The 19,148-nt window shown below is 40.9% G+C and overlaps 1 protein-coding gene across 10 annotated transcripts in view; it reads left to right on the top strand.

Annotated features, from left to right (window-relative positions):
* SH3D19 (SH3 domain containing 19) overlaps positions 1-19,148 on the top strand; it is a 178,106-nt gene that overhangs the window by 144,605 nt on the left and 14,353 nt on the right. For all 10 annotated transcript variants that reach the window (XM_019522202.1, XM_019522195.1, XM_019522194.1 and 7 more), the window contains 7 exons: positions 3,677-3,789; positions 6,040-6,098; positions 7,897-8,164; positions 10,944-11,015; positions 12,668-12,740; positions 13,116-13,246; positions 17,220-17,278. In XM_019522202.1, coding sequence (XP_019377747.1) covers positions 3,677-3,789; positions 6,040-6,098; positions 7,897-8,164; positions 10,944-11,015; positions 12,668-12,740; positions 13,116-13,246; positions 17,220-17,278 — 775 coding nt within the window. The remainder of the gene's footprint in view (positions 1-3,676; positions 3,790-6,039; positions 6,099-7,896; positions 8,165-10,943; positions 11,016-12,667; positions 12,741-13,115; positions 13,247-17,219; positions 17,279-19,148) is intronic.

Below are 19,148 nucleotides of genomic sequence, written 5' to 3'. Positions count from 1 at the left end.
AGAAGCAGCAGCAGGACTGGGCGGGCTCTGGATTGGGAGTGAGGAGCAGAGACACAGACAGCACCCAGCTGGTAAGTGGATGGAAAGCGGCGGGCAGGGAGAGGGAAAAGACGTTGTTGGCGGGCAGATCAAGGCCCCCATGGTGAGAGAAGGAGAGAGGCAGGAGCAGGGGTGAATGGGGCCTTGGGGCCAGGGTGGGTTGTCTAGAGGTGCGGGGCAGGGGCACAGCCCCCCACAGAAGTACACACCCCTGGGGGGGGGCATGGAGGCAGGCACGTGCCCCCCACGGGGCACAGGTGGGCTGCCTGCTGTGGGATGGGGCTCTGTGCTCTGCTGTCTTGCCCCAGGAGCTCAGCTGCGCAATGCCATTGCCACCTGCTGGGCTGGCAGGGGACATGGGAAGCGCTGACCACACAGCACATCCCCTGCACCCCCAGTGGCAGGAGGCATACTGGGGTCATGCAGCTGAGCTCCTGGAGCAAGGCAGCAGAGATCAGAAAACAGTCTCAGCCTGTCTCCAGCCCTGCTCCACGCCTCTAGATGAGCCCACCCACACCAGCCCCAGGGCTCCATTCATCCCAGCCCCTGCTCCTGCCCCACTCTGTTATTTTAACTTTGAAATCCCAAGTCTCACAATGGTTTTGCAACAGTTGACATTGCTGATGGAGGTGCAGACCCCTTTGGAAATTTTGAATGGAGGTGCAGACCCTTTTGAATTGTAGGTGTGGGTATTCACATACTTTTGATTGAACATAGTCATCTTTTACAGACCCCTTAAACATAATATGTGGACCCCAGGTTCAAAATGCTGTTATACGGTACTTGTCATTTCAGCTATTTTGTTTTCTGGTTGTGTGTGAGGGTTTAAAGTAGCAATTTTGGTGATTCAGAGACTGGGATCAGTGATCTAGGAAGCTCCTTCTAGTCGTATGTAAATCTACTAGGAAAAACACCTTCTTACTTAGATTTGGATGTATGTGCTAAACTTTCTGGTTTGCAAGGCCTTGTATACTGTCACCTATAGGAAATAGTCTAATGGTAGTGGCCAGTCACATTCTGTATAGGAAGGCTGTCCCATTCTAAGAGCCAGATTCTAAATGCACCTGTTTGGACTCCTCTAAACCAGGAAACCCAAGATGGATGGGTATCCTGATGGCTGCTCTTTGTAACTTACTCTTAAGATTAAGATGGAGGTGTTCTACAAAATTAGGCATGTTTAGGGTTACCGTACATCCAGGTTTTCCTGGACATGTCCCCTTTTTTGACACCATCCTTGTGTCCAGGCGGGTTTTTAAAATGGGAGCAAATGTCCGGGTTTTTGCTTTGCCTCTGCTTTTCCCAGGCACAAGCAGCTTGGATGCTTGGGGCTGGGAGCAGCAGGCAAGGTGATTAGCTGTCAGGGGTCACGTGTTCTGCATGTGGGCCCTGGCAAGTAAGATAGAGAGAGAACAAATGTATGTGTTTGCTTGCACAGGAGCTGCGTGGGCAGCAGGGCTGTGGGAACAGGGGACTCTGGGTCAGGAGTGAGGGGCAATGGCAGCACTGGGGGGGCAGGGGGCTGCAGGTCAGGAGTGAGGGGCACTAGCAGGGCTGGGGGGCAGGGGCTTAGGAGTGAGGGGCAGAGGCACGGCACAGGCATATCACTACCCTGCCTCCCACAATCATATACCCACCCCCTGCCAGCTCCTCCCCCTCCCCCTGACAGGTGTTCTCTTCTTTGATCCTGGAAATATAGTAATCCTAATGTTCATGTTTTCTTGGGGACTGAAGCACAGTGGAGTAAGCTTTTCAGTGCCTACATATACTTAGGTGCCTAATAGGTAGAATGAGATCAGGCCTTCATTTTCTTCCTTTAATTTAATAATCATGCCCAGGCAGACTTTAAAAAAAAAATGAATTCCCTTTTGCCCTGCCAAACAAGTAATAAATAATCTCTTGCTGCTCTCTGGTGGCAATGGACTTTCCCTCAAGGGGCTGTCAGTTGCGCGGTACTGAACTACTGTTGGCAGACAGATGTGATGGGTTACTTCATAGGAGACTGCAACTAGGAGAGATTTGGAGTCCAAGCGGAAGAACTGGGGTTCCCAGGAAGCAGAATAAACTGTGAAGCTATTGGGTCCCTCAGTGGATCTGACTCTCTTGGCTAAAACCAGAAATCAGATTTCTTTTGAGACCAAGCCTTTTTTTCCTGGGATCTTACAGGCATACAAGCCCATTTTCCCACTTCAAGTACCAGTGAAGTATCCAAGATAATGCTGCCCCCCCATCCCTCTTCCACCCCACCCACTTCCTCCAGTTAGGGGCGTATTGGAGTTGAGTTAATTCCCATTCAGGCTGCAGGTGTAAACCATAAAAACAGGGTTGATCAAAGTCTGATTGTCCCAGGCCTTGACTCTCATCAAGGGGAGGTGGGGGCACAGCTTGCATGGCAGTTAACTTGAATTAGCCAAATAGCCCTGGGGGGAAAGTACTGTTTTGTACTTCCTAGGTACTCAAAGTGGGACTGTGTGATTGTATAGCTGTAGGAACTTGGGATAAAAGGTTTTGTCCCAGGAGAAATCCAACATCTGTTTTTAGCCTATATGACTGTCCCTTGGCTGCTTTGATACAAGTCAAACGTGGGCCAGTAAGACCTGGGATACACCTAGCATCTGTTTTTACCCTTTGTTGTCATACTGAAACCTTTGCAGAAACCTAGGCTCTTAGATTTAAAATAGACAACCAGCTTGATTCAGGGATGTATTTGGTAGTGGTGTTGGTCTGAGACGCAAAGAAATGCAAAACTCTAGAACTCTTGGTTCAGAGATAATACCTTTTATTAGACCAACTAAGAAATTGCAAAAATTATCTTTTTCTGCAAGCTTTCAGGTGCACACACCCTCAGGTTCAGGGAAAATTAAAGATGGTAAAAAGTTCCTATACATAGAAAATAAACTTCATTTTTTGTACAGAGAGAACTGAAGGTGGAAGTCTGTTCCTCTGGGTCCATGAGGGTGTCTTTGTGAGTTGCTCTTTGATGTACAGATAAGGCAGGATTCCTTCCCTGGTGGTGTCAAATGGCTGGAAGGCAGGGAGGTGTAGAAATCTTTCTTGTTGTTCAGCATTGAGGTTTAATTCAAAATTGGCTAAAATTTGGTGTCTTCCATGTTTCAGGGATGTATTTGATAGCTGTGTTGGTCTGAGACAAAAAGAAATGAAAAACTCTAGAACTCAGGGAAAATTAAAGATGGTAAAAAGTCCTCATAGGTAGGAAATAAACTTCATGGAAGATGCCGAATTTTAGCCAATTTTGGATTGAAACTAAAATTATCATCTTTAATTTTCCCTGAGCCTGAGGAAGGACATGGGGGACTACCAGAAATTCTGATCCAACATATAGTGGTAACTCATCTGAGATCTCAGTAGTGACCTGTCTCTGCTACCTGTTACACAGCTTGGAAATCGCTCTTGTTCTAAGAGTGATCAGTTATACAAAATGGGAACGCTCCCACAAGGATCTTCAAAAAAGTCCTTTCTTGCAAGTATTTTTCAGTGTTCCTGTTCAAACCTTTCCGGAAGAGGCCGAGGGACTTGTGTTCACAAAGAATTGAAAGGGAATCAATTTTGATAATTTACACATCTCTCTCCTTCATTCCCTGTTGATCTCTAAACTCATTCAGTTTAATATTTTTTCTAGCTTTAAATGAAGTTCTTCACATTCCTCCACCACTTCCTGCTGAAAAGCCTATTGGGAATACTTCTGAGATTGCAGCCGGGAAACCCAATAATGTTGAGCAAACAAAAAAAGTGGTAAGTTGCCATTATTTTCCTGTATTACATCTTTTGGTTGGCAAACTAGATTGGCTGTTATGAACACCTGTCCATTGTGAAATGAGTTGTTTGAGGGGATTGAAGTTTATTTTAAATTACGTTTTTCTTCAACTTTATTATTTCTAATGTTTGAGGCGCCTCCATGCTGGAAGACAGTTTGATTTTTTAATCATAATTACCTTTTGATTTACTAGATGCAAAATCCCCACCTGGAACTTCATAAAAGGGGTGCTTGGCAGTGCAGCCTTTTTATGTACCCGTTTGTCGTCCCCATGCCTCTAGTTGCAGTATGCAGATATTTTCCTATATTTGTTTTTAGAGCTAAACAAATCTCTTCTCAAATGAGATCTTCCACATCTTACTTGTGACCAATGAACTCCTGGTAGCATTAGCTAGTATTGGAGGTCTGAGAAAATGGCGATTCTTCTCCTTTGGCTTTTTGATTTACTGTAGTAGTACTTTGAAAATGCTAAGAAAATGGCAGTAAAACTTCCAACTCTGTTTGGCAAGAATGGCGGAGACAGCAGCTAAAATAATGAGCAGAAAAGAAATTAAATCACAAGGCCCATGCAGAAAAGAAATTAAATCACAAGGCCCATACAGGTACTTCACTTGTACAAGAAATGGTAGAGAAAGCATTGGCGGTTATGGAATTCCTATATCCTAGTAATATATGCAAAGCCTCATAGTCAGTGGCAGCAAAAATACAAACCCAAAAGCTGTAGAGGTATTCCTTCAGCAGCAAATAATCAAAGTATGTGGGTTAGAAATGAAAAATGAAGTGAGAATCAGGATTAATGCTATTTCCGCAGCATGCAATACATAGTGCTTGATTAAGGATAAGTCTCTCTCATCAGTCAAGTATAATACAAACTAGAAAGCAACCTGGAGCCAGGTTCATCAGCAGCATTTTAGCCAGTGAATCCTTACAGCTTTATGCCTGGCCTGAATTTGGCCCTTATGCCTTCACTTTAAAATAAGTAATGGGAAAGGAGGTTTGGCCTGTAGCTGATTGCACAGAAGTTGCTGAGCTATGATGGTTAGTTGAACTGTTGTCTTCCATCACATTCAACAAGATCTTTAAAAACGTAGAACCATAGAAAATTAGGGTTGGAAGGGACTCCATGAGGTCATCTGGTCCAACCCCTTGCTCAAAGCAGGACCATCCCCAACTAGATCATCCCAACCAACACTTTGTCTTAAAAACCTCCTAGGATGGAGATTCCACAACCTGAGTAACATGTTCCAGTGCTTTACTATCCTAAGAAAATTTTCCTAATATCTAACCTAAACTTCCCTCGCAGTTTAGGTTACCACAACCAAAAAAAATCTTGCTCTTTCCCTGAAGGAGTGCTCTGCTGCCTTGGCTTTGGGGAATAATAAAATGAGTAATTTAACCAGCCAGAGGTCTGTGTTTTAAAAATGGGAGGGCTTTTTAGTGCTACAAGCTCTAGGAAGACACATTTTGGGATAAGGAAATATAGTGTCCTGGAATATAGGCTTTTAGTGGTTTTTGTTCACAGAATAATTATCGTATTAGAAATCAGAAAGATTTTTTTTTTTAAATCAGGAGTTTAATTTGGAGTTTTCAACTGGTGAGTCACCTATGGAGTGTCACAAAAATATTCAGGGAAGTCATGAAAATGTTATTATAGTCCAAAGCAAAAATCCTCTATGTATCCAGCTCTCAGCATCCCTTTGCTCTCCCAGTACTCTGTGAGCCTCTGCACAAATTATTTACATGGGTTTATCAGTGGTTTATTGTCACATTTTGTTATCCCTATAACAAATGTATAGGGTCATCAATTTTTTCATACTTGAACTAAGATTTGCCAGCTTTGAAGCAATGAGAAAAACTAATCTAGTTTATCTCCCATACAGATTTTTTTTTCATACAAAATTTTCTTTCTTGTACTGGCTTACTTCCAAAATGTTCCTTGTGATGGTGCTTCTACAACTCATTGATATTTTATCTCTCAGCCTGAGGAATCTCATATTATGATTTCTTTTTTATTTTTTATTTTTGCCCCTTTCTTGAATTCATCTCCTGGCTCTTATTGAATATTAGTTTGAATGGTGCTATATTAAATAATTTTTGTTTGTAATATTTCTGTCCTGATTTGATGTTCTTCTCTGCTTCTGTAATTTGAATTTTAAAAACATATTTTTAAATAACTTCTTGTGCCATGTATAAGTGAAATAGTATTTTTATGGGTTTTTTTTCCTTAGGAATCTGAACATTCAGATTGTGTAAGAACTTCTCGGACAGCACCAGTGCTGCCCCCCAGGTGAGAGAAAGTCTAAATGACAATTTTAGGCGTCTGAGATTTGCTCAGCGTAAGTTATCATATGATACAGTTCTGTTTTAGTTTTGAAGGTTAAGTGCATCTCCTTATGTTATAGGAGTAATTGCAGTGGGAGTGATCTTGAGAACATTGTTTACCCTAGCAATTGGATGAAATGACTCATTGTTCCTGTTTTTATGTCATTTGGCCCATGTTTAGTTTTTGAGCTCCCGTGACCTGTCCCTGGTGTTCCTTAGTTATGACCTAAGCAGGTAGAAATTCTGTCCATTCTCTTTCTGCTTGAGTTGATCAAAGAGGTGCAAGGAATAATAATTTGGTGATCTGTCTGTTAATCTGTCCTCATAAAAGAATGAGCTATTCTGTTTTACATTTCGAATGCTTCAAATGGGACTTCTGCTCTTGTTTCAGATGTAAAAGCTTAATTTTGGGGAGAATTGGGCATGAGGAAGGAAAAGCTCAATATGGGCGGAAAAATCGCTTTTAACTCTGGGTGCGCATATTTTACACACGTACTTTCTTTAAAAGATGTGTGTGCGAGTTGTAGAAGGTTGTAGAGCTGTTAACATCTGTTAGAAGTGTTGGATTTCTGAGGCACTAGGTGAGGATGTAAAGGACCAGGAAACCCTGGAAAAATAAGGAAAGCCTAGAAAGGATAGGAAAAAACAGGAAACAGTAAATACATTCAAAATAACAGGGAAAACTTTAACATAATACAGTTTACCCTTTTAATAGGCTGCTTTTCAGAGTGGAAGATGTAAAATTGGAGCTCATACTCTAAGGACTAAGCACTAGGGCACTCATAGTGAGTGCATTAATGAGCTATTAGTCCTTTTCTCAAGTTGTTGAAGACACTGAACATAGCAGGAGTATACACAAAAAGACTACTAAGACTTTATTGCTGTCTTATTTTTATTGATCCTTCAAGAACTCGCACTAGTAACTAGCTGTTTGTGTTGAGTGAATATACTACTCTAAAAAAAAGTAGAGGAAACGCACATAATAATACAGTGTTTATAATAGTAGAGTAGAGATATCCACATATTAACCTGTCATTGTTTCCAGAAAAGTGGCATATGATTTCATTATCTAATAATGTCATCATTCAAAGTAATGACAGTGGAATCATAGCTTTAGTTGGGGTCTGGCAGGAGGTTTCAGATGTGTGAAATCCCAATAAATGACTCAGGCTGGATCAGCAAGGCTGTCTAGGACTTCCACTAAAGCTCCTCATCCAAAGAAGTTCAGCCCAAGGTAGCTTCAAACAAGTCTTTAACTGAGCACAGCTTATCTGAAGTCCTGCACCAGTGGTTCTTACTAGTCTTTTTAGATTCAAGACACACAGTAGAAAATGCCAGGTCTTAGTTTTCACTCTTTTTTTACTACGGAAAAATAGAGCAGTTTTTCTGTTGCAAAGAACTCAGGAAGTTCACAGCAGCACCCTTGAAAGAATCTCAGGGTCACAACACCCTAACCTGAGAATCACTGTTCTACACAGTTATTAAGCTTTGGGGAAACCAGATGGTTGTCTGAAATCAGAACAGGTTAGCCACCTGGGAGCTCTAATGAGGAGATTTCCTTTATTATTCAATCCCTCCAATCATAAGTAAATTTCAAGTGCCTCCAGAGCACTTCAGATAATCCATATTCAATTATATTGTTTCTCGTGTCTCAGTCAAATAGATTTCCCTATTGAATGCTCTGCATCTGAAGCTGTCTCAGAGGTTAGGGGCACAGGCTTATTTAAATGTGTATTTTTTTGATGGTTCAACCCAATTTCTAGGCCTGTAGATGCAAAAATCATACCAGCTCGACCTCCTCCACCTAAAGGTATTCCTGGAAGGCCACTTCCTCCAAAACTCTCTGGGACAAAGACCTCCTCTTCACAAAAAGACCCCTTTTGCCGATCCTCATCTGATGTGATACACCCTAAAAAAACAGGAAAATTTGGATTGGGAATTAAGAGGTCAAAGAGTCAAGTCTTAAAAAGTCAAGATCCAGTATTACCTCCTCGACCTAAACCTGGACATCCTCTCTACAATAAATATATGGTGAGAACTGAGATAATTTACCCAACTTTTGTATGTAAATACAGTGGAATCCAAAACAAAGTATAGAGGAAGTTTATTATTTACATGTAAAGTGTATCCATCACTAAAAATGTGCTGCTAAAATATTTTTTAAATATTTTTTTAAAACTGTGCCAAATAACTTATCTTTAGATAAGACATGGATTAGCAGCGAATGGAAAATAGTCTGAGTGTTCCTAATGGAAGTGCTTGCCTAAGCAGGGATAGTACCCAGTATCTTAGCCACTTATGTTAGCTAAACCTACAATTTTGAATTCAAAATCACTAAGAAAGGCAAACTAGTGATTTCTGTATAATACCTGGTTTATAAGACTTTCTTTAGTAATATTCTGAGATATGCATTAATAATTTTAGACCTACCATAATAATATAATGCTACACATTATGCTTTACCTATGTGTTTCGGAGTACTTAACAAAGTTTGATAAGCATTATAATTCCCATTTTACTGATTCAGTAACAAGCTGTACCTAAATGAAGCAACTGAGTGAAATCTGTGACAGAATCAGGATCAGAACTGCCATTATCCTACTACCAGGCATTGCTTGATGATGGACAAGAACAGAACTGTCTGTCAAGGACTGTTCGTTGCATCAGCCTTCTCTCTCTTTGTTATTGTATTTCTTGTTCTTAATACACAGCATGGTTTCTCTGAAGGCTGTTAGCATAAAGGAAAGAAATGAAGGATAAAAGGAAAATAACCAAACAAATCTTTTCCTGAATATACAAATTGCTAATGTCTTAGGACTAACTATAAAGCAAGGTCCTAGAGAAGCAGCTCCCCAGTACAGGGGTGTTAAACTCACCCCAGGGCTGGGGCTGGATCCAGACCACAAAAGCTCCTCCTGGGCTGATCCCGGGTCCAGTGGTGCAAGTCCTCATTCAGGCGGTGGCACAGGTTGAGATTCTATGGTGGTACAGGTTCAGGGGCAGGCAGCAGAGCAGTGAGGAAATTGGTGGCTGAGCAGGTCCAATAGTGGGCTGCAGCAAGGATCTTGTTGGGGTAGACAGCAGTGGAGCAAGCAAGGGCTATATCTATACAGCTCTCACTCATACTCAGCTGGAATGGTCCCTGTGGTGGACCAGTACGGGGTGCTCCTGATTGCGCCGGACCACCTTCCAGGCTCCGAGTGCCTCCCTGGGGGCTGACCCTCTTCCTGGAGCACACCCGCTAGCCTGGGGGTAGCGCTACCACCACCCAGAATCTGGAATGATCCTGGACCTGTGCCCTTGGGAAACAGGCCTATTAATCCTTGAGGGTACTTACTTGACCCACTACAAGAACTTGGGGTGCTTCCCTCAGTCTGAAGCACAAATAGTGGTCTCCCTTAGTCAGTTGAACCAAGAGGACCCCAAGGCATAATCTAGACCCTCTCCCAGTAAGTCTCCCATGCTAGGTACAGAGGAGAACTTTATTGGTTACAAGGAGTAGGTTTGGAATAGGGTACAGGGTAGAGCAATATCAGAGAAATCCCTTACAGCAAAGTGGCATGGTAGTCTTTGATTATGCATCTGTGTTACTGCAAGCTATATATCTAGTTAGATCTCAGGTAGCTTACTCATGAGTATCATCCAGAGGCCGGTGGAGATTCCCTCTGGGGGCAGGCAGTTCACTGATCATGAGTTTCAAGAGAGAGTTTCAGATAGTCCACCTTCTCTCCTGAGTTTATCATGTTTACTGCCCCCAGTCTTGGGCAGTCCTTCACTTATATAGCCCTTATGACTTCATTTACCTGATCCAGTGAAGGCTAGCAACTGTTGGCTGCCAACCAACCAATTTGAAATGCATCACTGGTTGCTGGGTAGACTGGCAGGGTTTCTAGCCCCCTCCCAGTCAGGTTGGCACTGCTTAAAACAATCGGGAGCTTAAGCCCCTCACCCAGGTATGTGATGCCAGCCAGGTAGGCAGAGGGAGCAGGTTTCCCCCCTCCCTCAGGAATGTATCCAGCTCAGGTTACAACTCAGGGTTACCTGAAGAGATGGGGCAGAGGAGTCTGCCTTTTGCAGTGACCCTGGTAACCAAATTGTCAGAGATTTGTCAATTGCCAGATAGCAGAGTTTGGGGAGAAAGAGAGATGGCATTCTGCCACAGTCCCATGGGCTAGATCCGGCCCATAGGCTGTATGTTTTTGACACACCTGCTCTAGTGTGTGAGGTGATAGATTTCTATACACTTTACTCAACTGTTTAATGCTCAGCAAGGAAACTATTTAGGGATCAGTCACAACTTTTAGACACAGCGGCATCACAGGGTGGGGTACAAGCAGCTGTATTGTGGAAGGGGGAATTCTGAGAACTGTACCTTGGGAGTGAGCACTGACCTTTGCCATAGAGGGGAAAGGCTGTTGCTACCCCCCCCTTAGCATGTTTGTGCTGTTTTCTCCAAGGAATGGAAGCTTCACTCTAGACTGAGCAGGGACTGAAGTGAGATAAGGGAGAGGACTCTTGGTTCCTAACTCTTTACAACCAGAGCTAGTTTTGACTTGTGAGATTTTCAAAGCATAAATGTTAAGTCAGGGTTAAATTCTTGGTTACTTCAGTAGGCTGTAGGCGTATATATCTGCTGTCTTTGTCTTTGAAAATCTTTTCTTAAATTGTTTATCCAGTGACCCAAGTGCAAAGAACAAAAGGGCAGGTGCTTTCTATATTACTATGTATCACCCTATTAATAGTTTTTCATTTTGGTATTTAGTAGTTAAAGAAATCATTTGATTTGAATAATTTGCCTTGATTTCTATAGAAACCGGCTGTGCCTCGTGCAATTGCCAAGGAGGATTTCATTCCCAGAAACCCTGGAGAACTCTCCTCTAAGGTAAGGCAATTTTTCCCTCCCTCTCTTTGCAGATATGCACTAAATCATTAGTCACTTATTATGTTAAACATCGAGTGCTTCAGGCTGTAAAGGTTACACTCTGAACAATGTAATATCCATTTATTAAATCTCTTTGCTTCCAAAACAATATTGTTTTGGATGTACTTGTGCTGGTGGAACAGACCGACAGCAATTACTTTGAGTGCCAAAAGGGAGAGGAAACTGGTAAAGTTCACTTGTCTCATATGAAAATAATCACTCCCTTAGACTGAGCATCTGAAAAGCAGGCAAAAGGTAAGAATTTAATTGTGTAATGTACTGTGGATAACACATCAGCACAAGCAGTTAAGACATTTTCAAGGGAAAGCTCTTACATTCAGGAATTATGCTTTCTTATATGTGCTTAGTGCTTTTGAGGGCGCACATTTATAATGAATATTAAGAACTATCATTATTATAAATAATAGTAACCTTGAGTTTTTAGCCTTATATAGATTTGATTAAAGTATTTCTCATTTATTGCATTTTTATACTGTATTTACTCAAATATAAGATAACTTTGAATATATGACCCCTCAATAACTAGAATATATATGTAAAATTTATAAATCTATACATTGTAATTCACATCCTTTAGCCTTGTTACTATATTCACGTTATGGATTTTTACAATTCGGTTGAACTGTGTTGAAACAAAACAATTATCTAACAGTCCTCATTGTCAGTCCTCCAACAGCCCAGCCTGGGAAACATATAAGTCAGCTTTTGTGATTTTATTTCCCCTATAAAGTAGCCATTCTAGTATCATTTCTAGTATCATTTTCTTGTAAACAAAGGCTTGCTGAGGACATTCTGAGACTGAGCCCTGGGGGAGAATTAAACAACAGGTCCCTTCTCTCTGATGCACATAATGCTACTGCTACTTCCTTTGGGGCCACCTAAGTTATACTTGCCACGTTGTATCAAAACACACAGCCATTTCAGTCAGCTGTTGAGGAGGCAACGCTTTTTACAATGTATTTCTGAAATTTGGTGAAGGTAACCATTGTGGCTTAATCTGTGTACCTGTAGAGATGCAACTCTGATGGCTTCATCAAGCTATGTATCTCCTTATGTGCATTTGATGAGAGTCCCAGCTCTGTTTCTCCATGCTCCTCCAATCACAGTTCTCCTCATCTCCTCAGAAATATCCTGTAGATTTTAAGGAGCATAGGAAAGAGATGCCATTTGAATAATGTGGCAACAATTTCCAGATGATGAATTGGACTGCAGAAAATGTAAACTGTGCTAATGCAGTCAGGAACCCTTCCCCCACCCCCAGTACAACAGATACTCCAGAAATGAGAGATGCATTTTCCACTGGGGATGCATTGGCCAATTCTACTCTCACATTTCTTGGCTAGTGTTGCTTCATTGATTTCAATGACATTTCTTCTGATGTATATAATTCTAAGTCAAGCTTGTTTTTTTTTTTTATAATGGTCACCTTCTTTTAAACATTTGGCTTTCTACACCATGATGAAATTGTCTCCAAAACCAGGCAAATGCATTTCAGAATTAATAATAGAATAATAGTCCATGTTAATATCTTTCACCAGTTTTCAATTGCTTGTGAGATGAGTTAGTTTTTTTTGTTTGTTTGTTTTTGTAAGGGTCCAAACAGTAGTCTGACGGTTTGTGACACGAGTGCTCCTCGTGCCATAGTGCTGCATGATTTCCCTGCAGGTGAGTACAGAGAAATAATAAAAACCAATATTTTGGTGGGACTAATTTTCACATTTTTTTCAGCTTCCCACTCCTCTTCTTCTTCTTTGGTTTGGAAATGTTTTTAAACGTGAGGGTGGTTTTTACTTTTCAGAGGAGTTTGAAATGAGATATAATAGCAGTGCCCAAGCTGCTAAAATTGGATATGAACTTCCCTTGAATGCATGGGTATTGACATCCATTGTTTTAGCGTGGGCTAAGTTTTTAGTTAAAGTTAACGTGTCAAGCAAGCTGCATAACTATACAATTTCTGCTTACAGTATGTAGCTTAGTAAGAGGTTATTAAGAAACTCCCTGTATACAACAGTGACTAACTGAAATGATGCTGTCTTACAGAGCATGCTGACGATTTGGACCTCCATTCTGGAGAGAGCATTTCTCTTCTGGAGAAAATTGATAAGGAGTGGTACAGAGGGAAATGTGGGGCTCGCACAGGAATATTTCCTGCCAGCTTTGTTAAAGTGATTGTATGTTGGCTCTTTTCATTGAAATATAGTGAATTCCAATGTTTTTACACATTTCAGTCCTAATTTAACACCCTCTTCTGTGTATGTTATTCCACTTGGTATCCAGATAAATTTTGCTTCAGTAGCTCAGCAGAGGTATCGATTTGTTTGTGCAGTATTAGAAATCTGTTTAGTCTAGGTATTATGGATGCTATTTTCATGCTGATTTCAAGTCAAGTGAGAGAATCATGGCCATTATCAGAGTCAGTTCTCTTTCACCTGGACACTCCCATGGGCGATTCCCTGCTGTTACAGAGAAGATTATTTCTCATAGCTATTATAAAGCAGTGAGCCCTAACAGGTGTATATATTAAAATTGATTGAGTGTATTTGGTAGACTTCAAGGCTCCTATGATGTACACCCTGGCATAGCTTATTAGCACTGAAGTATGTTTTAAAACTTGTATGGTAGATAAACGGTTATGCTCTAGACAATTTGGGGGGGAAAAATAAAGGAAACTTGTCACCAAAATATAGCCAAAAGAAAAATCAACTACATGTTAAAGTTTTTCTGTAATAGTAAAAACAAGTGCCAGGGAAGAAGTTGTGCAACAATGCTTGCTTCCTTTCAATCACTCTGTAGGTAGGACCACTGTTCAAGAAAGCCAGAAAATTTTAAATTCTGTTTTCAGCCCTGTCACTATTCCAGCATGTACATTTGGGCATTTCTGTGGCTTTGTCTATGTGGAAAATCCAGCTTAAAGCCAGCTCCACTTTAGGTGGAAAGGTAGCACTGACAGTTAAAATTTGGCATCTCAAAAGGCATTTCAGGCCACTTACGTGCATTTTTACATATCTTTGCTGCTCGACTCGCTTTGTCCTTCAGTGCACACTGAGATCTATTTCAGTCATTTACATTCTGTTGCAATCATGTTCCATCCAGGAAGGCAAGTAACTGTGCAAGTCCCTGAAATAATACAACTGGCGATGGTTTGTGTGGAGGTAGCGTTTTTCTGCAAGTTATGCACCTTCCATGGGAAGTAGAATCTAAAATCTGCATAAGTGCCTCAATGCTGTTTACCTGGCAAAAGATGGATTTGATTTGGGCCTTAAGGTGTGATTTTTTTTTTTTTTAACTGGTTTAGTTAAAGCACTGTAAATGGCCATTTGAACCTAATGGGTCTCATCTACACAAGCGTAAAATGCTGTGTGGACACGTGCCTTTTGGTTTAGCTCATGTTTCTTTGAAATCCACCTAATCTAAACCAAAAAAGCAGTGTTCTTACAACCTTTTGCATCATATTAACTAATTCTTTTAAAATAATGCTTTAAGTTAAAAAATTCTGTCTTGCTTTTGTATGTCATGAAGAATATGTTCCACAATTCACCTTCCAAGCCCAGCTCCAATGTGCACCTGCTCCATAAGCTTCTGTTTACAGCTAGTGTTTGGAAATGCTCTAACCTTGATCTTATCCAGATTACCATCTTACCTGGACTGGCTCCCTGCAGAGGAAGAGCAACACAACAGCAGGAAACTGCAAGTAGGCTAATAGATCTCACACCACTATCCAGAGTTGAATTGGGCCCATGGCCATTCATTACAGAAAGTGAAACTGCCCTAAATGGACATGTGAGGATTAACCTGAAACGGAAGGAAACCTAGAGTGGCATCAGGAGGCAGGCAGCTAAATGGACCATTATAAATCTGTACAATTTGTAGTCATGCTGAAGTACCCCAGGGAGGGAATGGAAAGGAGGCAGAAAGCATAGTTTTCTGAGCATCTGAAGATTCAGTCTAAATAGTGCAGGTCAGAAGAGCCTGAAAATTACTGCTACAGAAAAAAAAATGGGTGGATGTTTACCCATCACAAGAGCTTTATCATAGGTGCTCTGACTTAGTGGATTTTCATGACACGGTTTAGTGGGTTTTGAGCACTATTACTGAATAAAAAGTAATTTAATGGCGTGGAATAGTGGGATGTTGCCTGGTGTACTCATGCACAGAATAAATGCTTAGATATTTTACTTGAATAGATGAGACACTTCAGCTTCTACATGCTTCCAAGGAAATCTTAATTAATATACAAGCTCTTTCTACTGATGGCTTATTTACAAAACAAAGATGTATTTGGAGTAGTGGAGTAAAACATGGGCTAAATTCAGCATTGGTACAAACAGGCACAGCTTCATCAAAGCCAGTAAATCTGTTTTTGGTTTATTTTATGAGAGAATACAGAAACTGTTAGAATTACTCTAGGATATAGTACCTAACTAATCCAGGGTAGAGAAGCATGTCCTTGAGATACTCCAATTCAAAATGTCAGGGTTGTTTTTTTCTGTGTGATAATGTTTAATGTTGTTTTATTTTTAAAAGTGAGTTACGTTGTAATACTAAAATTTTCTTCCCTGTTTGGAAATGAAAACAACAAACCAGTGAGGAAGAGAGTATTTTATAGAAAACCAAGAAACAGGATCAGTAATTTAGTCCAGACCAAAGGTCTGTTGTGTTTCCTTCTCATAACTGGATCTCAGCATGATTGCCAGCCCTCCACTAGTAATACTTAGTATTATTGGAACTTAAAGTAATTAATTGTCATTTTGCCCTTGTTTGGGTAGGTATTTTCCCCAAGCATGGCCCAATCCATTTTCCGTGGGAGTCCAGTGAAAAGACTTGCATTAACTTTTATGGGAGTTAGATCAGGTACATAGGGGACACGTCTACGCAAGGCATTTACTATGCAGTTGCTTATTAACTGCATAGTAAACATCTCAGCATCTACACGTGTGCTCCTATTAGGGCACACAAAACTAAAACTCTGCATGCAGCAGGTAAGGACTTGTATCTACAAGTCCTAACCTGCTGCAGAGTTTTTTCATGTGCAGCAGCACACATGTAGACGCTGCCCGGGAGGGGCTGGGGTACATGGTGCCTCAGCATGGGACTAGCCAACTAGCCCCACGCTGAAGCACCCTCATGCCTCAGCCAGCCCCTCCATAGCACGTGGAGCATTGTTGGAGCAGCCCTGGGTTGGCATGTTGACCTCTGCTAGGTTCCCTGCCAGCCTGGGCTATTCTGACTGGGCTCCATGTGCTACACACAAATAAACTATGGAGCAATATGCTCCAGTATGCCCAGGAGCAAAAAAATCCAGAGTTTATTTGTGTGTATTCATTGCATGTGTAGAAACACTCAGTGAGTAGTGGCAGAGCTAGAGCCACAACTGAATTCTCTAAACCACAAAAGTTATGCATAATCCCCACAGCAATATCATGACAAAAACATAATTGCAGTGAATTGCATACCATGCAATATTATAGGCTAGTTAGGATTATATATTTTTTTAATTCAAACAAAAACATTTATGTAGGTTCTCCATGGCTGGCACATCATGTACAGCAACAAATTGGCTAAAAGACATTTTTCATACCTAATCTTTCTTTAAATTCTGGTTTTGCATGTGCACTGAAGTACAATTTGAGACTTATTTGTTTGTTTGGATACAGATGGCAGAGCCCAGATAGGATATGTCTAAACAATAATCTTTTCTATTGTGAATTGTGCTAGCAGATAATAGACTACAATATCAATTATGAGTCTGGAGCCAAAGGCAACGGCATGCAGTAGAATTCAGGCCCATTTTCTGTCAGTCAAGCATACAACAAAGAAAACTTGCTATTACAACAGGCTGTTAGTAATCTAAAATATGAAATGTGGCTGTTCGTTTCCATGACACTGAATAGCAATGATGATGGGTCATTGGCATCACAGAATCAAATGGATGTACCACAACAAACGGTGTACAAATAGTCATGGTTCAGAATGCTGCAGTGAGTACATAGCACCAGGTGGATGATATAGTTGGCACAGTAACTTGACTAATTTGAACAGAGAATGTCCTAACATTGAAGTTGAATTAGTAAGCTTATGCCACTGTCATTTTTAACATCCATTGATTTTTTTAAAATTTATTTTTTGACATTGCCTTATTACTAGGTGGATGTTCCAGAGGAAGCCAGCAAGAGAAAAATCTCATTTTCATCAGTCTGTATTAAGTGAGTTGGATGCACTTTATTAACTTCTCTATCTTAACGTATGAAAATCAAGTAGCAGTACAACGATATTGATTTCAGATTTATAGAGGCAGCAGGGTTAAATCATAATTAAACTTTAACAGAAAAATGTACTTTTTGTTGTTGAACTATCTCAAACTTGGACTATTTGAATGAGGCAGAATCCATTTTCCTTCATATTTCATCAAACCCAAACTACTGTAAAAAGCTAAAGATGAAAGTTCACTCCACAGGTTTAGTACTGCTAGGACACGTGGACTTCTTTTGAGGGATATTGTTATTAGCTACTTTTATGGCTTGATGGTTACAGGCTGTGTATACCTACAACCCCCATTAATTCCAGGTGTGCACCAGTGCGCTTGATTACACCTGAAAGTGGTATAGAAGGCTTTAATACATCCATTTAATTGGTCTTAGTTGTAATACACACCCTCACCTCCTATATTTGGCCCTGCTTTACTGATGTTTAGTATAATAATAAAGTTTTTTATATTTGAAGACTTTTGTCCAAGTGAACAAAACAAAATTAAACACTAAACAAAAAAAATCAATTACTTAGCACTAGTTTCATAATGTGGGAAGTGTGCATGTAATATATATGTGTATATATAGGAGAACCCCAGGTAACATTCACCCATATAATCATAAAATAACATAAAATGTTATATGGTATTTTATAATTATTTGGGTGAATACTTCCTGGGGTTCTCCTAATAAGCTCTGTTAAACACATTTGAATATGGCCCCAACCCTGCAAAAATAGGCATGTTTCTTAACTTTTCAACTAGGAGGGTAGTCATGGAAGTAAAGTTGAGCACATCCATTTAAGTCTACAGCCCCAGTGACCAAAGACCAGCATGGTACTTGAGGCTCTCTGAAAATTGGCTGAAGTCCTGCACACTTTCCCCTGAGGCCGCTACAGGGGACAGCGCAGCCTGACACCGGGCTGCCAGGGGTTCCAGCTGCACCACTTACCCTGGGGTGTGCTTCCTGCAGGGAAAGCTGGAGAGGCTTGGTGATTGGGGGTGGGGGGTCACCTCCACTCCAGATCAATCAGCACTCCCCCACCCCCACCCCCCATCCTCCGCTCTCTGGCTCTTGAACTTCAGTGGAGGATCAGATGTGGCTCCCAGGGTGAGTAACTCTGGTCACCCCTGGTCTACAGGATCAGGCTCATTCTTCCACTACCATTTCAGGTTTTAGATTAATTCTGTGGGGAAGTTACAAGCATAATGCTGTGTTTAAATACCATTTTTAGATAGTACTGTTTTATTGATGTTCCTCATCTTTGACTTGATAATTATAAAACAAAAGTTAACTAGGAGCAAGTTAGAAAAAAAGAAAAGCCTACCATGAGCTTTAAAAAGAAGAAGTTAAAACATTGTTAATTTTGACTGTTCAGATGTCATTTTTGTGGTAGATTTAAAAGCTACAGTTCAGATCAGAATTTTAGCCTGATTTATAGAAGGCTCACCATATCCTTCTCTCAAAAACTACCTTTAGGAAATAAATGTGAAAATTTAGAAATGTGAAGGGTGACAAATCATAGAATCATAGAAGTAGGGTTGGGAGGGACCTTGTAGATATTCAAGTCCGACCCCCTCCCTAGGCAGGAGAAAAACTGGGCTCAAATGACTCCAGCCAGGTAGGCATCAAGCCTCTTCTTAAAGACCCCCAGGGTAGGAGCCAGTACCACTTCCCTTGGAAGTTGGTTCCAGATCCTAGCCACCCTGACAGTGAAGTAGTTCTTACAGATGTCTAATATAAACCTACTCTCCAACAACTTATGGCCGTTATTCCTTGTTATGCCAGGGGGCGCTAGGGGAAACAAGGTCTCTCCCAAACCCTTCTG

This window comes from Gavialis gangeticus, unplaced genomic scaffold, assembly GCF_001723915.1.
Source record: "Gavialis gangeticus isolate Ggan-Ray unplaced genomic scaffold, GavGan_comp1, whole genome shotgun sequence".
Taxonomy (NCBI): Eukaryota; Metazoa; Chordata; order Crocodylia; family Gavialidae; genus Gavialis; species Gavialis gangeticus.
The sequence above is the reverse complement of the archived record's forward strand: the minus strand, read 5'-3'. Positions and strand labels throughout refer to the sequence as shown.